The 20,513-nt window shown below is 38.1% G+C and overlaps 1 protein-coding gene across 5 annotated transcripts in view; it reads left to right on the forward strand.

Annotated features, from left to right (window-relative positions):
* Positions 1-20,513, forward strand: part of RBM33 (RNA binding motif protein 33) — a 99,244-nt gene that overhangs the window by 17,305 nt on the left and 61,426 nt on the right. For 4 of the 5 annotated variants that reach the window (XM_082283691.1, XM_082283692.1, XM_082283694.1 and 1 more), the window contains exons 4-9: positions 389-465; positions 2,447-2,747; positions 3,843-3,953; positions 10,652-10,823; positions 15,653-15,861; positions 17,650-17,965. In XM_082283691.1, the coding sequence (XP_082139817.1) occupies positions 389-465; positions 2,447-2,747; positions 3,843-3,953; positions 10,652-10,823; positions 15,653-15,861; positions 17,650-17,965 (1,186 nt within the window). The remainder of the gene's footprint in view (positions 1-388; positions 466-2,446; positions 2,748-3,842; positions 3,954-10,651; positions 10,824-15,652; positions 15,862-17,649; positions 17,966-20,513) is intronic. The other variant, XM_082283693.1, reaches the window with a different exon arrangement.

Raw genomic sequence — 20,513 nt, forward strand, 5'->3', positions numbered from 1 at the left:
CTTTCCTGCAGTCTCCTATCTCAGCTCTCTAGAAGTTGCAGTTCATGCATTTTCTTGACTTGCCTAATGCATCAAGGTCACAAGGCTGTGTACAAACGCTAGCCTTTCTTCCTTCCTGGTCTGTCTTAAATTGTCATCTTTAGCTGTATTTGAGAAGGATCAGTGAAAAAAAATGTTGATAGGCAAGCCTGAGTTCTATAGGATTGTCAAAGATGTATTTTAAGATTTGTGATCTTGTGGTGTGTGTTTTTTCTTATTGAATTAGGTAATTTCTTTGATGATATGGTCTTAGTTTGGAATGTATTCTTCATAAAAAATATTTACTGTTCAGTACTTAGTTAAAAGTTTGTATCTTTTGTGTTCATGATTGACTTTTTCTGAAACCTAGAATCAGTCAGACTTGTCAGATGAAGAGCTGAATGATGATCTTCTGCAAAGTGACAATGAAGAGGAACAAGAATTTCGGTATTTCTCTTTTGAATCTTGTTTTGGATAACTCAAAGCTATGAATGACTACTATTACTGATAACTGATAACTACTAAACTAAAGTTACTGATATATACTTAGAATGGTTTTGCTTTTTAGCTAGCCAGCTACTTAGTGATATATATAATGTATTCAGTAGCATTGTTAACATTTCAGTAAAATTATTTTTTGTTTATTTTGATCTAATAAATTTATTCAAATCTATAAAAAGCCTATGAGAAGAAATTGTCATCTACTGTGCATATAGAATTAATTATAAGCACTTACAGAGCTTTCTTTACTGCCTCAGTATTGCTTACTGTGGTAAGCTTCCTTCTCCTATATAGTCCTTTTCTGCCATCTTTCTTTTAGAAATTTCTCTTACCTCCGAAGATGCCAAGGAGGAAAATTTGTGACTTAAGTATTTGTGTACAATTACATAGCAGAAAATTTTGAACAGACTTAATAGGCTGGAGCAGGTACTGCCGTGGGAGTTTACTGAGGATCCTGCCCTGTGAATACCCTGTGGTGCTACAGCTCCACAGCTGAATTATGGGCATTACAAGTCAAAATGAGTGTCTTCTTGTTTTTACTTTTTAAGCTGGACTGAAGTAGGAGGGAGGATGCTTGTGATGCCAGAGTGATGCAGTGCCATTGCTGCTTCTTCTGGCCTGTGTGTTTTTCTAGCTTCTCCTTTACTTGTCAGGGCATGTCATCTGAAAGGCTTTGAATGTGTATGTGTAACATACATAGGTGTATCTCCATCCCTGACATCCCCTGTCTTTAGCTGTAGTGTGGATAAGGAGTCCTGCCCTGTGTTGGATTGATGAGGGTGTGATAAAACACTCCACCATCAATCTCTTCACTGGCTGCTGTTTTCCTCCCTGCAGGAGTGAAGGTTGGACTGTTGCCTTCAAAGGGAGAATCCCAGTTATAGTTCTTTGTGGTTTTTTGCTGTATATCCTCCTTGAGGCCCCTGGGTAACAAAACACAGTGATGATGAAGTATCTCAAATGTGATAATATTGCCCAGTGGAAGCAGGTTTCTGTAGCCAAGATTTGCATTTTTATCAGTTTTATTGCCAGAGAGAGCCTTTCCCTTCCCCTTATGTTTCTATTCAACCTCATGCTTCTGTAGTTGGGAGGATAATGATAATCCTGCATAATGTCTTCACTTTCCTGTTAAATCTTCTCTGTCTTAGAGATGCAAATAGCTCAAAGCTGCCTGGATCTTGTTCCCCCAAACTTAGGAAAATAGTGAATAATAGGAATGTTATTTAACAAAAAATAAATACTTTCTGTTCCTTATACCTGGAGCCCTCAAATCAAGAACTAGTCTGCTGTTGGTTAGTTGCTTTTTTTTGTGTTAATGGCACTAGCTTTTGTCAACAGTAAACTCTGAGCTTTGCTTTGCCTGCCTGCAGATTATAAACTTGCCAGTTTTTCTATTGATTGGTTTTTCTCAGTGTCTATGCTAGTGCTAGTTAAGAATGTCTTAATCATTTAAATTACAGTTCTTGACTATTTTATATGATTTTAAGTAGAACATTAAATCTATCATAAAAATGTAAGCTGGAATTCAAGATAATCAAGAATGAAGAACATTAATACATTTAGTGAAAAGTACTAGTGTATTCTGGAAGATTGGGAAAACAGATGCAGTTATAGTAATTTTGTGTGGTTTTTTGTTAGTCTTGGAATTAAAATGAATCTGGTCTGCTTTGGTTACCAAGCAGGACTTTTGCCAGTTTGACCTGCTAAACCATCTGGTTGGTTTGATTCCCCTGGTCAAATAGCCTGCAGCTGGTGATAAGCTGCATTTTAGTATGCATTATGAGAACATGGCATGGAGTCAAATAGTTTATGGGGTATAATTCTCTCCATCAACTTGGATTTTATGTTTGTTGGCTTTGTTTTGCTAAATCTTTGTGAGTAGTTGACAGTTAGACTTCAGCCTCTGAATTCTCCCCCTATCCCACAGCTCTCCAGGCGTCACAGTGAGCCTCAATGCCACATCTGGCATCCTGACATCATACGAACTCTCAGAGTCCATCAACGATCCCTCACTGGAACATGAGTCTGAGTATGACCAAGGGGAAGATGAAATTGGTTATGACAAATCTGAAGCACCTGAAGAATATGCCTCAGAATATGCAGAGGAAGGACATTATGAAGGCAATGATCCTGAACTGACAGAAGACCAAATAGAATATGGGGAAGAGCCTGGAGAAGAAGATGAAGTGCTAGACCTTGAAATCAATGAACCCCTAGATGAATTTCCAGTGAGTTTCTTTCTGTTGTATCTTCAAAGATAACATTGCTTCACGTGCATAGGGTTTTAGACTGATTTAAAATCTGTTTACCTCCCTAGGGAGGAGGGAAAATTAGACCTATTATCACTGTGTGCCAGTTTCTTTATCTAGGCTGTGACAAAGTTTGTGTTGACAGCTTGTTTGGCGGTAGGTAATGCTCCTTTGTCATGCTGGAAAGCAGTTGAGAATCATGACCTTGAGGATTGTATCCTTAAGGAAGAAAACAGCTTTGTGTGGTGGAGATACACTGCCAATTGTTAGAAGTACTTAATGCAAAAGCTTTTATCCAGGCTTTAGACAAGATCTGATAAAGTCCTTCGAAGGTGAAAAGATTATTGACCTGCTAAAGACATCTTTAAGGTGCTAATATCCCAAAGTGATTGATGTCCTGCTTGTTCATCCTTTTTGTAACTGAGAGCTGTCTAAACCTGAATAAAGAGATTGGAGGTTAGTTCAGAAAATGTCACCTGCATAATTCAATATAATTTAAGCAGCATGTTAGAGAACATGCACTGGCTTTAAGTACTAATGAAATTATTTAATCTTAATGAAAACTGTATGTGTCAGTGAGGTGTTTTAAAATACAAGCAAATGTAAGAAAGATTTTGCTTTTGTTTTATGTTCATAATTTTTCAGAGTTGAACCACTCATATGTAAGCACTTGCAGAATGCTTAAAGAATGTTTATATTTTGATGGGGTAAAACCTGATGTTAATGTATATGTGCTATAGATGTTTTTTTCCTGTAAGAAAGTCCTGCAGTGTTTGCTTTATGAATTTGTAATCAGTGGATGTAGATGTATAGAAGTAGTTGGGGCAAACAGAATTAAATGGAATCTTTGTGATGACATTGCTGGGATATGAATGGAAACTGTTTTGGTAGTGTTGAAATTATTGCCTAGTTAAAAGCCCTGTTAATTATGCTGTATATGTGCCACATAACTTACTATTGATAGTTCTGAGAGATGCAATACTTCTCTTCCACTCTGGAAGCTGTAGCAATGCAGTCAGACCTCACCTATTCTGCTGGCCTCTGTCTTTCTACCTTCCTGTGTTACTGCTTTAGGATGAAGATTACATGCAATCATATAATGAGCAAGCAATGGAAGAACAAGGAGAGTATGCAGCTGATGAGGAGCTGGAAGAATCCCAAACAATGGCTAATGAATCAGAAGAGGTATGCTGTGACTAATGGAAACTTAAAGTAACTAGCTCTGTTACAGTTTGATTTTTGTAGAGTTGTACGTACTGCTGGGTAAGAATTGGTGCAACACTGGCAATGTTGAGTTACTGGTGGTAGTACTCTTTCTATAAGATGAATTGTGATAGCATCTGTATTGTCAGATACATCAGATCCCCTCTCTCCCTTGGGATTAAAGTCATAAGGAAAAGCCCAAAATGACCATACTTAGTCTTGGCTTCAACATTAGAAACTTCAGGGACCTGTTTAGGTAGGAGATGACAGTAATACTGCACAGTCTGTTACATCTCCAAGAGCTGCGGTGCTTCCCTTTGCAGATGTATCATTGGGGCTTTTGGGATGTAAATATAGTTCTTGGGTATCTCCCTTTGAGGAGGAGTGTAAGCATGGGAGGTTTGGTATTTTAGACAGGCGAAGGTCAGATTGTTGTTTCGAAAGTTGTGGTAAGACTGAAATTTCTGTGAGGTTTATCTTCTTTGATTAGAAAAATGGATGAGTTCTTTCAGTTGCAATAAGAAAGCTTATGCCAAAGTCTGCCAAGTACACATTAACTGATTATAGCCTGGTAGTGATGCCTAAAGGTTTTTTAGCTTTTTATATATTTTTCATGTATTTATAGCCTTGTAGATTTTTAATGTATATTTCTGTAGCTTCTAGTATTTTTCCTGCCCTCCCTCACAGTTTAACAGACCCTTACTATACATTCTTGAAATTCTGTTTAGTCTTATTCTTAAGAAGAGAATTCCTGACAAGGACATCTTATTTTCTACCAAAATTTAAGAGACATAACAAGAAAATAGGGCAACGAAGGCCCTGGACCACTTCCAGGGGGCTTACCCAGGCGTGGGTTACTGGGATAACTGATTTCTTATTGGATGTACTGGCTAGATATACTAATTAACCTTATAAAAATTAAGATATCTTATATCATGTGTGTGCAATGCCATATTTTGTGCACTTGAAAGCTTTAATGAAAAGAATTGCTTTTTTAACTTATCACTTTAACTCTGTTGCAAGGTTTCTCCTTTTGTTATTAGACAAGAGTATCATAACTATTTTTAATTTGCAGCAAGTTTTTGATGTAAGATTTTTCTTTTCCCCACCAGGAATCTCCTTTAATATTACTTTTATTCCAATTCTTAATTAAATAGGATTGAATGGATTACCTGCTGAGAAGTGTAGTCAGAGTGTATTTCCTCTTTGGAGCTTTAACTCATCAGGAAATCAATTCCTCAAAGACACAGCAGCATTACTCTAGGAAGTTCTTACAACTGGGTGTGCTGTGATGCTCCAGTTGTATCAAACCTGTCTTGGTAAAACAACATTTTTGGTAGGTGGAGATCTGCATTGAAAGGGGCCACCTGCATTGTTCAGCCTTCACTGTTGCAAGAGCAGCATCTTGCACCAAATATACCTTAATGTGGTTAATTTCCTACTTCCCAAGTGTTAAATCTACCCTCCAAAAGAACGTGAAATCCTTGAACACTCTTTATTCATTCACTGGATTGATGATACACACTTCTGGTGTGGTGTTTTGGAGGTGGACTGATGCATTTGTGCTGTCTGCAGCCACAGTCTGAGATGATGGACGCAAGGCGCATCATGTAAAATTAAATACACAGCTGGGATTCACTGCCAAACACTGCTGTAGAAAAGCACAGCTTCATTTTGAGAGTACGAACTCCGGAGTGAGAATTCTGTAATAATCACCTTGTCCAAATTTGTCGAACTCAGAATTAAATTCCTTTCATTCAAAAGGTACCATCAAAGCAAGTTCTTAACTGATTTTGTTAATGGAGTTTTTATAGAATTTGCTCATCATTTAGGGTGAATATTTTGGCCATATCTTTGGTTACTCATGTTTTGGCTTTATTCTGATGGCTTGCAGATTGCCATAAAATTCACCTTTCCAAAATAGTACCATCTTTTTATTCCTGTATTATTTTGTATGGGTCTTATTTCCATTTGGCAGTAGGCTCACAGTTGCACTCTCCAAAGGAGAATACCACCATGAGAGAGAACCTTTGTAGAGTATTCACTTCTGTTCATTGCATGGTTAGATGCCTGCCTCCAGCTCTGAAGAGTTTTGTTCTTTATTCGAGTGTTATATAACAGCACTTTTCCTTAAATCTCATAACATCCACTGCTTGTAAACAAGGGTTAGGGCTGCTGTTCTCCTGCAACACAAGACTGGAACTGCAATGGATGCAGTACAAAGAAAGAACATTATTATCTCTTGATTGAAATTTGGCATCTGAACAACAGAGAAGGGTGTCGAGTGGTTTATTTTAAGCAGTTTCCACATTAAAACCAACTCAAGTATCTTACTATATTGCACGAAGAAATCTTGTAGACCAAGAGAAAAGCTTACTGGCTGGAGAATTGGACTATGATGGGGGGGAAACAAGTGAATAAGAGAAGTGAGACACTTGTTACAAGTGGCACTCAGGTGGGAGAAGTGAGGAATAGGCAGGTAAAGTTTGGTTTTGAAACAGTCCTTGAAATTTCAGAACTTGGATTTTAAATGAAAAACACTCTGTGTGGCTTCCCTGAAAAATGTAGTAATGCTTCAGAAAATATTTTTGTCTTCCTAAGGTATAAAGCAAAACCCAACACCCAGAAGTTTCAGCAGCAAATAGGTGTGTAGAACAGCCACATGAGGTATCATGTCCTAAATATTTTTAGAGGAAAAATACCACTAATTACTTCTGTGAAATGTTCATAAAAATTAAGCCTCATGAAATTAGAATTTATAATGTCTTTGTTTTCTATTGGAAGTAATCTGTAAAGTCTATGATAGGGGATTTATCATTGCATAATTTAAACTGTGTCTTGGGTTATGCTGATAAGAAATGAAGAGTACTTTAATCAAGAAAGTGTTTAATGAAGTAGTGCTGCATACTGCTTTTCTTTTGATAGAATACAGGCTTGGAAGAAAAAGGCCAGTGTGTCTATCTGAATTGTTCCATCTGTGTTTAGCCAAAACTTTTGCATTTTAGTTCTGTTTTTCAAGTTTGAAAACACTACTTGCCAGCTTGGAGGAAAATGGTGAGAAGAGTGCAAATCAAACCATCCAATTTTGAAACATATTTTAAGGCACTTAGATTAACTTTTTTACTCCCATTTTTCATCTGTGAAATTGAGGTGCCCTTAGAATAGGTGTAATATCCTCTTACCTGCCTTATTTCTTGATCCCCTAGGATTGAAGAATTGATGCTGCTTCAGTGTTAACCTCTAGTAGATGCTTCCACTTCCTTTTTTATGGCTATTTAGTAGAAGTTCTTTGTTTCACCTTTAATTTAGTTGGGTTTGCACATCTTATGAATCTCTGGCACAAAGCTCTCCTGAACACTGCTGGGAGGATGCCATGTTTGGGAGGATCATGCTGTCAGTGTTTCTGCGCTTCCCTTGGGCTGTGTCAGTTACCATTCCTGCATCTGCCTGTAAGCTCTTCAGGGCAGGAGCACTCACTCCTTCTCCATAGCAGATCGTAACTCCGTGTGAGGAGTTCTGCTCAGTGGCTGCGATTTATGGCATAGTTATTTCTAAGAATGGCAGGAACCCCTGACCTCATGGCAGAAGAAAGGTCATTCTGTTTCTGTGTAAGGGCCAGCAAAGCTCTTTGGTAGCTTTGTGCAAGGTGTCATAATGGGAGATGTAAAGCTTCCTTTGAGGAGAGCTGCTGAGAAGCCTTGGCTGTGAGTCCAGTCCAATGACCTCAAGTGGCCATTCAAGGACTGTTTATATATATGCAAAGATATTCGTGATTAGCAAGTATTAAATAATCCTGTAACTAATAATGTCTTAATTCTCTGTCTTCAGTTGTGTCTTTTTGAAACACAGAATTCATTCATGCATCTTGGCAAAACAGCTCCTTCTGTTTGGCTGGAAGCGGGAAAAGATCATGTAGAAGTTTTGCTTTGTAGAACTGCAGAACAAACTGCAGGGGAAGGGTGTGTGCTGCTACCCTGCTCAGCCAAGCTTTCCTGGAGCTGTATGGAGAGAGCATATGGGTGGCTGTCAGATGTGTTTGTATCTCCGTTGCAAAATCCCTCAATAATAGGTGTAATCAGAGTTGGGTGTGGGTTAGTTACTGTTCTCCAGCACTGAGTTGCCTTGGTGCCTGCTTTTTCATTGGCTCCTTTGATTTTTTGGTTTTTTTTTTCTTTGATACTTAATGCTTGTACGGCTGTTACTAGTTAGTGGGTGGCATGAGCTTTATGCTGATGAATAAAGTGAGTCAGACCAAGACTACAGAATTGGTGTAAGTCAGTAAGAGTAAAATAGTGCTAGTCTAGAAAAGTTTGAGATTTTTTGGTTTTATTTTTCTGTAGCTAAGCAGTTGTCTGGTAGTTTGTCAGAACTTTGGATGTTTTCTTTTTAGAATAGATTTTTTTTTTTTTCCCCAGAATGAATAATTATCAAAATGCAACAGAGTTTCTACAGGTTGGTTTGTTTTTTTTTTTTTTAATAGCATTTTGTTAAAACACAGCGGAAGTTTCCAGGACAGTGTAGACTTCATTAACCTTTCTAGTTCTGATTCTGAAGTTTGAGCTGCACGTAAAGCCTTGCACATTAAGTTTAGCACTCACAGATGGGATTACATGACTGAGACCAGTCTTTGATTAATAAAAACCAGAATTCCAATGTAGCTTTTAAGGGAGGTGGACATAGAGAGTAGATGTGTCTGGGATTTATGCTTTAGCGTAAAGCAGGAGGCTCAGTGTAGTGTGAGTATGTCTTGCAAAACAGCTGCTCCACTTCTGACTTCCAAATCCTGGTCCTGAAGGGAAAGTTTCTTAGAAGAAGCAGTGAGACAGTAAAATTATGGGGTTTGTGATATTTATAAAGATTTGATAGTGATATTGCTACTCCTTTCTCTTTTGGGAATCCCTCTTTTGAAATGCCAACCCTGTCTTTCTCTTGGTGTTGTTTGTTTTTATTAAACCATGTTAGCATCTCTTTCCTTGCTAACATCCCTCCTGTGTTTCATGAGTATCAACTGCTTGTCCTCAAAGGTATTTTGATTATATGTGGATATGTTAATTAGACCAGTTGTGCTCAGTTTGGGTTTGCTTTTGAAGTTTGGATTTATTTCAGTCTTGAAGGGTTTTTTTCCTGCTTTGTCTGTTGTTTTTACCTGCTTCTTTTTTAATATGATAATGTTACACCAAAATAAATATATTTATAACGTGAAAGCCTTAAAGCCTTTTGTAAAATTTGACTGTTCTCTTAGCTATATCTTAAAGCAGTTTTGTGAGGTGAGGAAATGTAATGCTTAAAAGTTTGTCTGGAATGGATAAAACACAACTTGAGCACATTAATGCCCTGTAACTAAGTATACAGATCATTCATTCACCAGACCAAATCCAGAGTAGCTTTGAGCTTGAGTTCATAAAAGTTTGCTGTCTTCTAAAGCAGAAACTGTCTTGCCAGGTCACCCTGTCTCTGATACAGCTTTCCACATTTCTTTTTGGTTATGGATGAAGTTAGGCTGCTGGATAGGGAAATTTGCAATCTCTTGCACAATTATGCCATTAATTCTTTCTTCATTTGTGATTTAATATCTGTCCACATGACTGTCACACTTGCTGTGCCTTTCTCATATAAATTTCTGCACTGATCTGGTTAATTAGAAGATTAAACCATTTTTGCGTGTTAGATTTGGCTCATTTTTTAACTGTCCTCAAGCAGCATAAAATTTATGATGTATTTAGTGGCTTTGCATAGAATTAAAATGCATGTGCAGGCCCTAAGAAATGAACGAATAGGCTTGTACAAGAATTAATCAAATACACAGTGACCAAAAATTTTTATGGAGAATCATACAATATTAGAACACTTCTCATTTTCAACTGTAGAAATCAAATATAGCTTGTGTAACATTCTGAACATTATTTTCATCAGGCCTGCACGGGAAAATGAATTTTTTTTTTTAGTTTATATTAATTTGAAGGAGAGGAATCCATTGTCATTTGGAACATTGTTTTATTTAAATAAATGTTCTCTGTTTTAGAGAGAACTGGAAGGTAAATTCCAGAAGCATTCCGGTAGCATTCCAGAATACAAATTTAGTATTTCCAAATTTTATCCAATCCTGTTCTCATTCTCCCCATCAATACTGAATTAAAACTGAAAAGTATTTGAGGAACAGACAGAGTGAAGGCATACATACCTAGGGGAATGAGATTGAAATGCAAGGTTATCTTAGTTTTGTTGTTGTTTGGCTGGGTTTTTTTAACAGCATAGGACTGACAGTTGTTAAAAGATGAACAAAAATTAAGATTTTACTGGTTTTGTTACTTGAATCCTTGAATCTGGTAGTAACCAAGGTTTGCATCTTAGTCAATTCAGTGGTAAAATGTCAATCTGTGTGCAGAAGTAGCTACTAATCAGATGGAGCTTCCAACTGGAGTTTCAGTATGCCCTTAAATATTACAGCAAATTTCTTTTCTAAATAGATTTTACTTCATAGTTTATTATATAGTACAAGTATTTATATTTCTAAAAAATTCACCAAGCTCTTAAATGCTCACTGAATTATATATGAGCACAATGTGTAATGCCAGCAAAATTTGTAGAAAGGGGCTTTTAAAGAAAGCTTTGCTTTTTGACACTGATTGCAAGCGACTTGTTCTTTTGAGGCTGCATGTCCTCTGTTTTTTGTGATTTAGGCAGCTATTGGATCTCTGGAACTTCAAGAAGAAACAAAAGAAGAATCTGATGAAGAGGAGGATGATGACGAAGAGTCTGGACGATTACGTTTCAAAACTGAACGGAAAGAAGGAACAATCATCAGGCTCTCAGATGTGACAAGAGAAAGGAGAAACATTCCAGAAACTTTGGGTGAGGTTTTGAGGCAATGGACTGTTTTGCAGAGCTGTGATGAATGATAGTAAAGGGCAAAGGGTGGTTCAGCTGAGGTGCATTCCAAATGTGTTTGCAACCATGAAACCATATTTCTACAAACGACATAGAGACCGTATCTTGTTTGTACAAAAGGTGCTGGTGGCTTTACAAAACAGAGTATTTCAAGACCAAGACTGTACTGCAATAACTAAATTTCAGTACATAATTGTAAGGTAAATTACAATTGCATTTGTTTTCATGTATCTGTAGATTTATTCTTAAGTTTAATATAAACACAAGACCAGCCAATAAGGAGAAAACCTGTAGTGGAGCTTGGCTGTTAAAGGAACTGTGATTTGAATTAGACTTTTAAATGTAATTCTAAGTGGTCTGGGATGTAGCTCTGAGATATATGGGAAAGATAATGCAAATGTGGATAATTCTAGAAAGAGATTTTTTGGAACACATTCTTGTGGTTGCAAAGTGGTTTCTACTTGTACTAGTTTTTCCTGATAATTTGTTGATAGAGACCAGATAACTGACCTTGTGGTTGAAGGTTTAAACTGCAAAAAATTCTTGTTTGCATATAAATATCTGCTTCCTTTTGAGAGTATAGAGCAAATTTTTACAGCTGCTGTGGTTTAAAAATGAAATTTCATTGCAGACCTACATCTCCTTACTCTAAAATATGAACATAGTTCAGAAAACACTTAAAGAGGAATTAACATTTCAGTTGAAGTTACAAATGTAATTTCCATCCTGTCACATTTTGGTGACCTTTTGTGACAGCTTGTCTCTATTGGAGGAGTGCATTCTTACTTACTGATTAAAGATGTCATTTGAAACCATTTTATTACCAGAGATAGTGAAATTAATTTTGACACTTAGAGACACTAGAAAAATAATTGCTGATTCACAGCATTAACTGTGTGTGTGAGAAATACAGTCAAGATGAGACCAAGTGTGTGCTTGTCTTGATGTAAAAATACTGTGTTCTCAAAAATGTAGCTGAGATCTTTCCTAAACATTTCTTTATCCAAGATAATGTAAAGAATGGCTTTTCAGAGTTCAGAAGAGGGGTATTTTAGGACTTCTATGCAATTGATTTCTAGCGACATCAAGTTTGTCACCTTTGGTAAGAAATACGTAACTTCTTTCAGTGCGTGTAGTTGAAGTCTTCTCAGAGTGGGAATTGCCACTATTCTCTGGATGTAGTCACCTGTTAAGGAATGTGAGGAGGAAAAATGTCTTTGGTATTACTAAAGTATTCCCTCTGAATGTAATAAAAAAACTGCAACCCAAACTTAGACTTGCGCAGAACCATTTGCAAAGTGTTAACAAAGGTCAATTGGATGTGGCAGTACTTCTTGTTATGCCCTGCTTAGTTGGCTCGTGTTCACTCTGATGACTGGTGGCTGAGGTTTCAGGGAGGGCTAGGAAATTAAAGTGAGTGTTTTAAATTTGTCCAGTTGTTCTGTGTCCAGAAGCAGAGTATGTAATCAGTTTGCAGATCTGGATGATGAGGAGAAAAGAAATGACAGGGTACTGCATACATATGTAAATGAATATGTCTTAATAGTTGTGCACAAGTTCTTAGCCAGTGAGAAGCAGTAGTCATGTGAGTACCTAGCTGTGCTTTGGAAGAGCCCAGGGAGGGAGAGAGAATCTCTTCTTCCTCTGCTCATCACCTTTTCTCTACTGAGCAGTCTGAGCTTGCTTTCAGGGAAGCAGGGACTATTTTTGTTGCTTCCTTCCTTGCAAAACCATCTCCTCTGCTTGATCTCTGTATGTGGGACACAGTGGTCTCAAATTCAATATGCAGCCCCTCTAATAACAGAGCTGACTATATTTTGCTGTGTGGTGATGTATAGATACATGCAGCACTCGAAGTATTCATGGCATCAGTCTTAACTTTTGCAGTCTGTCTGTGGTTCTGAACTTGAACTTCTGTGTATGAACACAATTCTTCACTGTTGCCCTCAGTGGCGTGTTGTGGGGAAAGTATGCTTGATGTTGACATAATTTTTTTTAATCAAATGGTTATATTGTACTTCTGTGGTCATAGACGTAGTATCAATGTGAATTTATGGGGAATTATGTGAATTAATGTTTTGTTTGGGATATTTTTTTCCAAAATTAGTGTTTCATGTGTTCACTTTCCTGACTGAAAAACTAAGCATGTGAACTGTGCCTTTAAGGACATGGCCTTAAAAGTTTGAGAAATTTTGTGTAAAGTGAGGAGTAAAACAATTTATTCACTTTGAAGAGAGTGATTTTGCATATCCACGATTGACAGACTTGATTTTGCATGGATGCTGTCATCCCTTCCCCAGGCTTAATCAGCATAGTGCTCTGAAGTAATTTTGTTAGGAGCAGCCCATTCTTTCTTCCAAAGTTGTTTCTATTCAGTGTCCTTCAATGTGTACTGCTGAGAGACTTGGCCATAATCTTACTTTTTAGGAAGCCTGGCTCTGTTCCCAGGTTCATTAAAAATTGCTGTCCTCACTTGTGATTTCTAAGCTATTTAATAGGAGCTTGCTTCTTATCTTGCATGACTATCAGTGGTAGGTACCTGTTGGAATGACTGAACTTTTATTTTCCAGACTACAGCCTTGCTGAGTTCAGGGTTGTAGTGTGGAAGATGGCAGAGCAGTTGCCCTGCCTGTCCTATTCCTGGGAAAACAAAACAGCTGTCCAACCGGCAGCATTCCCAGGATGCTGTGCAGGATTTGTATCCCTTCTGGATAAGGGAAAGAGAGTTACTCTTTTGCAGCACAGTGGCACTGTTTTTCCCCATGGATGTATGGGAAGTAGTGGTCTATTTTTCAGGCAGCTCAAGTTAAAGCTCACGTTTGCCCTTTCATGCTTGTGGGTTTCTGAAGAAACACAACTTGATGCAGGTGTGGGGAGGAAGGAGACTTTAAATCAGAGCTCTATTTTTCCCATCAAACCAGCTTTTTTGATCCCTGGCTGACCAAAGATGGTGGTTGTTTTAGTTCCATATAATGCTTTTGATTGCTTTGGGCAAGAGTACATTTGTCTTAATTTTTGTCAGAAATGCACATTTGGTACTTAAGATTTGAGAGATTGTCGTTCCTTTACTCATTTTAAGCATTCTGTAAGATTTTCCTGATAAAGCCTGAGTGTTGTGGGCTCTGCTGTGCAGGTGGCTTGAGGGCAAAGGTAGCATTTCATGAGAGTATCTGTTAAGGTTTTATCCCATTTAATTATGGTGTCAGAGTGGAGAGAAAAGGAGGTAGAGAAACTTTCTCACCACCAACATGCAGAAATGAAATAGGAAACTGGGAGATCCTGGGCTTTTAGAAGTCTGTCATGTTTGCTGTGTTCTTACAGGCCATCAGCAAGTTCAGAACTTTTAAAAATTGAGAAGCTCCTGCTTTGTGGAGGTGATAAATATTTCTGAAAACTGGGACATGCAAATTTACAGTCGTTGCAGCTCAGTCATGCAGGTAGTTTTTGTAGCCAAGTAAGAACAACTGCCGCAGAGGGAATGCTCAGTGCTCACCCTTTTCTGCCCTTCTGTCAATCCTCAACTTCAAAGATTAATAGAGATTACTTATGAAGATGTTTAAGAAGGTGGTTTAAGTAGCTTTGGCCTTTAGACTCACAAGAAACTGTAAGAGTTTTCTAATTGATTTAGTTTTATATTCTTGGTGGAGGATATCTAGTGGTGTGGAGATGTAGTAGTGTCTCATGCCACATACAAATTATTTTTATTCTGATACTCAGGTATTATGACCACTGTGTAGTATTGCAAATTATATATACTATATTAATTCAAAATGTTTTTGTCAGGAGTGTGTTTGCTTTTAGTGGTTTAATTTTGCCTTGTTAGAGGCAGAAATCAATGTTAGGGGTAACAAAGGATCTGACTGGCACATGGCAAAAGACTCAGCTGCATATTTGAGTTAAGGTTTATTATTCCTTTTAATTGATTGAAACCTAGTGTGTGGTACGGCATATACTTTCGTGGTGTGTCTCCTGAGGTATGTTGTAGACTTTTTCTGTATTTTCAAGTAGTTTCATTACCTGGGTCTATTACTGCATCATTTCTTGCTTAATGTTGTCAGCATTGTCCAAGGTTTCAAGAAAATATGTCATCTTTGTTGATTACCATGTGTTCTCTAATGTTTACCTATCACGTGAGTTGGGTGGGTGTTATCAGCAGCCATGTGTTCGACTTGAGCTAAGCACAGAGTTTAACGTGTGCTCTCTCTTTAGTGGAATTATCACTTGTGAAGTACAGCTGGTTCTTAAACCACATACAATAAAATAAAAATTAAGTAGTTATGTGCTAGAAACACACTTAAGCAAGCAGAAAATCCTCCTTCGGAACAGCCCCATGTGCAGAAGTCTGGTGGATAAAATCTGTTTATGTGGAAGACTCAACAGATCCTTTACTGTAAAGTTTACTGGAGATTCATTGTCTTGCCTGACATCTGCAGATAAGTGAGATGTTAAAGATAATGGAACTTTGAGAGGAGCCATAGCCTCCTCTTAAAGAAAAAGGCAGATTTCAATATACCATCTTCAAAAAGAAAACAACCAAACCTTTTTTGTTCATGTTTGTTTCATTTATCTGCTGCTTTTTGCCTGTGCAAAAGACACAAGTATCTGTGCTCTTTTCTTTAAAAGATGTCTTTAATGAAATGTTAACATGCCACCTAAAGGAGATGAAAGTGCCTGCAAATTTTGTGTTAGTTGCAGGGATGCTTCTATAGTTCTGGCACTGTTTTATTTGCCATTGTGTTTTCCAGCTTTTCAGCGCAAAGCTAAAATATTTTTCCTAATTTCTCTCTCAACAGAGCTTTCTGCAGAAGCCCAAGCAGCATTACGTGAATTTGAAGAGAGGGAAAGGCAGCTTAAGCAGGGACGCTATGGCTCCAGGAGAGGAGGGAGAAGAGGAGGCTCAGTTATGTGCCACGGAATGGGAGAACAAAGGAGAGACAATAATGATAGGGGAAGAATGAAGGATCACAGGCCTGCACTGCTGCCAAACCAGCCATCAACAATGGTACCTTTTAATCCTTAGTATTCTTTGAGCATCCTTTCAGGAAGTTGTGGAGAAATGCATTTTAAATCATGAATCTTTGCAAAGGTGGGATATATATTCCGCCTTCTGCTCTTTCAGGGCACTGTTAGGCAATGTGGGCTTTCTGTGATGTGACGATTGTAAAGTGTGTGCTTAGTCCTGTTACTGGCTTGAGCAATCTCAAGGCCTCCAAATGAGAAGTGGATTTTGACTGATAGATCACAGTCAGACTTACCTGCTGGTTTGCATGAGGATGGAGGAAAAACTGAATTCCTCTGAGATGTCTTCTACATGCAACATGGAAGCATGTTCAGTCTCACATTATTCATAATAATGTAGTTTAAAAAATGATTCTGTAAAATACTTCTTGGGTTCTGTCGGGATAATATTTTTGCTGATACTTCTTAAAAAAATCTATTTGCATATAAGCTATGGTACTGTGGAGGTAAATAAAACCCTAGACAGTAATCACCACTTCACTACTAGATAAGTTATTTTGGGATTTCAAATGAAATTTAGTTTTGTTTCTACTTTATTTTTCTCCCCTGTGCTTTGTATCGCAATCTAAGAGACTTTGCTTTTTCCATCAAAAAACCCCTACAAAAACCAAAACCAACTGTGGCAAGTGATCAAGAGGTCAACACTTATTTTTGTTCACTGTTATAAAATATACTGGAAGCTGAGATTGTAGAACAAAGTCTGTAAATGTCTTTGCAGGACAAGGTCATCTGTGTAAAACAAAGGTGATTTTTTCCAACAGCAGTAAGTAGGTGCTGGTCACTGGCAGGAGTCGGTGCATATCTCAGCGCTTGAGAGCCCTGCAGTAGAGTATTTCGTGCTTTTCAAGCATTGAAGGTTGAAATTTTTTTTCTATTTTGCTGCAGTCCTTGCAAGCTATTTTGATTTTAAATGTAAATATTTTTTGTGCTCATCACAGTGACTGCCTGTGCACACTATGTAGCTGCTTTGCTTTATGTGTATGGCTGTTGAAAGAAACAATCTGTCACATCCTTGTTGCTAAAAGGTTGCCTCTTTGAGTCGCTTCTTGCACTGCTGTGGAAGGTACTGGAGTAGGACTGATATCTAGTATCAGTGACTTCAGAGGCAGAAGAATGTCTCTGGAAAGAAACAATATTTTTTTTATTAGCACTGGTTGTTTTTGAGAGTTGAGCAAGAGACTTTCTTGTGTGTTAGGGAAGATAGCTTTGAAAGGTATCTTTAAATGAGTTTTTTCTTCAAGCAATATGGATAGTTGTGCTGCACTGGTATCTGAGGGGTATTTGAATTTGTGCTGTACTGATATCAGAATTTGTATTTTGACCTCAGTTGATGGTGCTAGGTCTGTTACCTCAGAAAGGCTCTTTTATAGATGAGACAAAAGGTAGTGGATTTGTTTGGATACTAGGACTCAGATTTCTACTGATCTTCACGCACACCTTATTGCAGTTGATAACAGTTTCCACTGACATAGGCAGAACCCTGCCATATGAAACTAGACAGTTTCACTGTTAAAAATGAGTGAATGTGTCTGCATTCCCTGTGTGTTCCTTGCTCTTTGCTGTCCTCTCCTTCATATGAATGTTCTCGATTGCTCCTTTGCTTTTCTGTGCTGATGTTTTTTAGTGGTTCCAGTTGATCATAGGAAAAAGAAGTTTCTCTGTTCATAATTGGCCTTAATTGTTCTCCAGAGATGTCTTGGTTTTGTGCTCATTTATGTCAAGATATTTTAACTTAAAAGCCTAGTGACTCTGTTCTTTTGTCTGACTTTAGACTCACTCACAGAGGTTAATTCCAACACACCAGCAACCTGTTATGAGTCTGTTCCAGCAGCAACAGCAGCAGCAGCAGCAACAACAACAACAACAGCAGCAACAGCAGCAGCAACAACAGCAGCAGCAGCAACAGTTACAATCTCTGCTTCCTTTACAGCATCAGCATCATTCTTCTCCTCCTCCAGGGCTACATATGCCCCCTCAGATAGAAACGCCTCGAATAATGATGACTCCCCCTCCAGTGACACCTCAGCAACCGAAGAACATACACATAAATCCACATTTCAAGGGGACAGTAGTGACGCCTGTACAAGGTGAGCTTTCTGAACACCTTCCCAGTCATGCAAGCGTGACTCATCTCATTCTTTGCCAGGGATGGAACAATTTGTTTGTTTATCACTTCATGGAAATGTGCTTTAGGCTGCTCTTTTTTCATGAAGTTTGAAACAAATGTTTTGCCAGAAGTAAGACAGAATGTTGTTGGACTGTGGCCAGCTGAACAAGCAAAGCCTTTTCAGCTTTTATCATGTTTGCTGTTCTAATGTAAAGCCTGTGAAGAGCAGTGAAAATGGAAACTGAAAAAGAGAATGTGTGTTTCAAAAAACAGTAAGTGTCAGTTTTCAAAACTAGGGAAGTACTGCAGTTTGTACATTTCCCAGGACATTCCAACCATTCGCAGAATGACCATCTACCTGTTTTGGTGAGAAGGTACTGAGGCACTCCTTGCAATATAATTGCTCTGTGAAAGATACCAATTGCTGTCCTTACTTAACAAGATAATGGGCCCTCAATTCTCCTTTCAGGGCCACATCTGTAATTGTTTTGATTTGCAAATACACAAGTGTTTTTTCCCTAAGTTAACACAAACGTTCTTTGGGATACACTTCTTAGGGTAGCTCTCAGCAAAGCTGTTGGTGTTACTGCTTATTTAGGAAGTGTTTAATCCCAAAGAAGGTTAAAAAAAGAGACACCTGCATAGCTCTGATTTCTGATTATGTTGGGACAAGACAGACTGAAGAAACACATAAATATTTATAGATATTTACCATTAGTTTTTCTCTACTTTTTCCCCTTTACATCAGAACTCCAAGCCAGTGCTATCTTTGCTTCATTTATTTGACCAATGAAAAACAGGAATTTGGCAGGGTAGAATATTGCCAGTATATGGAGGTCTGTTGTGCTTCTCACAGATGGCTTTGTAGTAGCTGTGTCAGAGAGCTTATTTTGCTTTTCCCTGTGGTGCTTCCCACCAAATTATGCGTGAGGACAGATTATCTGGAAACACTCCAAAAGACCCTTTACTCTTGGATTTGTGCCTTCTGTGCATTTTTCTAGTACTACCAAAGTAAGTTACTGTTTAGTGAGTAGCAAAAATTGCTTTTACACTATTCTAGATGCTTTTTCTCTGTCCCTGTGAAATAGTACCAGACCTTTTATAGCCAGATAATCAGATGTGATCATAATGCTGGGAATGGCTATTGAGGATTTTGCCTAATGTCAAAAGTGTACCAGTGTATTTTCTTTCTTTTGCCTGAGGAGTTTTTATTCACATTACTGGGCAGCTTCAGGCTCTTCTCAGCTTTACCACTATGTCTGTGGCACTGTGGCTGTTGCAGGTCTCCTGCTTGATCTTGTTCATAGTCTGTTTTTCAGTCTTCATTTCCACAGAGTTGTGTACCTCCTGCAGGTTAGGAGAGCTTCAGTATTGGATTTGTAAGAGGGATGGGGGTTCTTGGATTATTTTAGATCTTACACCTGCTGACTTTATGTGCACATTCATTTCTTGGCTTGTGAAAGTCTGGGGGTTCTCTTAGACTGAGCAGCCCTGGAGAAGGAGTGATTGATTGTTGAATGGTGTTAAAACCTGCATTCAGCAAGGACATTCTTTGCTCTGTGTATTGATGGCAGCTGCTTCATATGAAATCCCTTTGTGCCATTCATTCTACTGAAAGAGTCCTTGGCAAGACTACTGAATTTTTCTGCTAATAGGTGTGCAGCATACTGTTAAATACAATCTTTTAAGTCACTGTAGAAATTTAATCTTTTCGATTAGAGAGCATATATTAGAAGCTGAGTCTCCTGCAGTGACTGAGAGTAGTGGCCATCTCAGTCTTAATTTGTAGCAGTACAGTTGTGTTACAGGAAAGTAAACTTGCACACTTAAGGAAAACATGAAAATGTGTTGGAAATCAGATAATAGATAAATGAGCATAATTCTAAAATCTTCAATGGTGTTTGCATATTAAGGTGAATTTTAAAGCAGTCACTGCAGGCAAATGGTTGATAGACATTCCAGTGTAGGGAGTGCTGTTCCAAACTTTCTCTTAAAAAAATCTTCCTTTAATCCATCTACTTGAAGCCCCAGTAGGCAGAGACTGGTGGTTGACAACATAAGGATGTGTTTCACTTGCAGCATCATTTCTTTCAGGGTACCAGGAAGGATGAAACATCAGATTGACTTTGTGTTCTTGATGATGTCCTGCCCCTTCTTGGCTGAACATACTTCCAGATACATGAGGGCTTTTACACACTGGAGAATACAGTCAGATAGGTGCAAAGTTTATTGGGATTCGGTTGTTAAAGATGTGATGCCTGGAAGCTAAAAATGCCATGTCTGGAAGGGCATGATATGCACACTTAGGTTCTGGTAATTTTAATGGTGTGCTGTCATGTTTTAGTGTAGACTGGCATTTTTTCCTCTCTAATTTTATGGCAGGATTAGGCTCACACACTTCTAATTGCCAGCACCAAGGACACTTTTCCTAACTGCAGATCATAGAAATACTTTTTAAACTTTTTTTTTTTGTTTGAGTTAGTCTGGAAATGCATTGAATATATCAGTATTTTCTAAAATAGACTCAA

Source organism: Coloeus monedula (genome assembly GCF_965178545.1).
Source record: "Coloeus monedula genome assembly, chromosome: 1".
Classification (NCBI taxonomy): domain Eukaryota; kingdom Metazoa; phylum Chordata; class Aves; order Passeriformes; family Corvidae; genus Coloeus; species Coloeus monedula.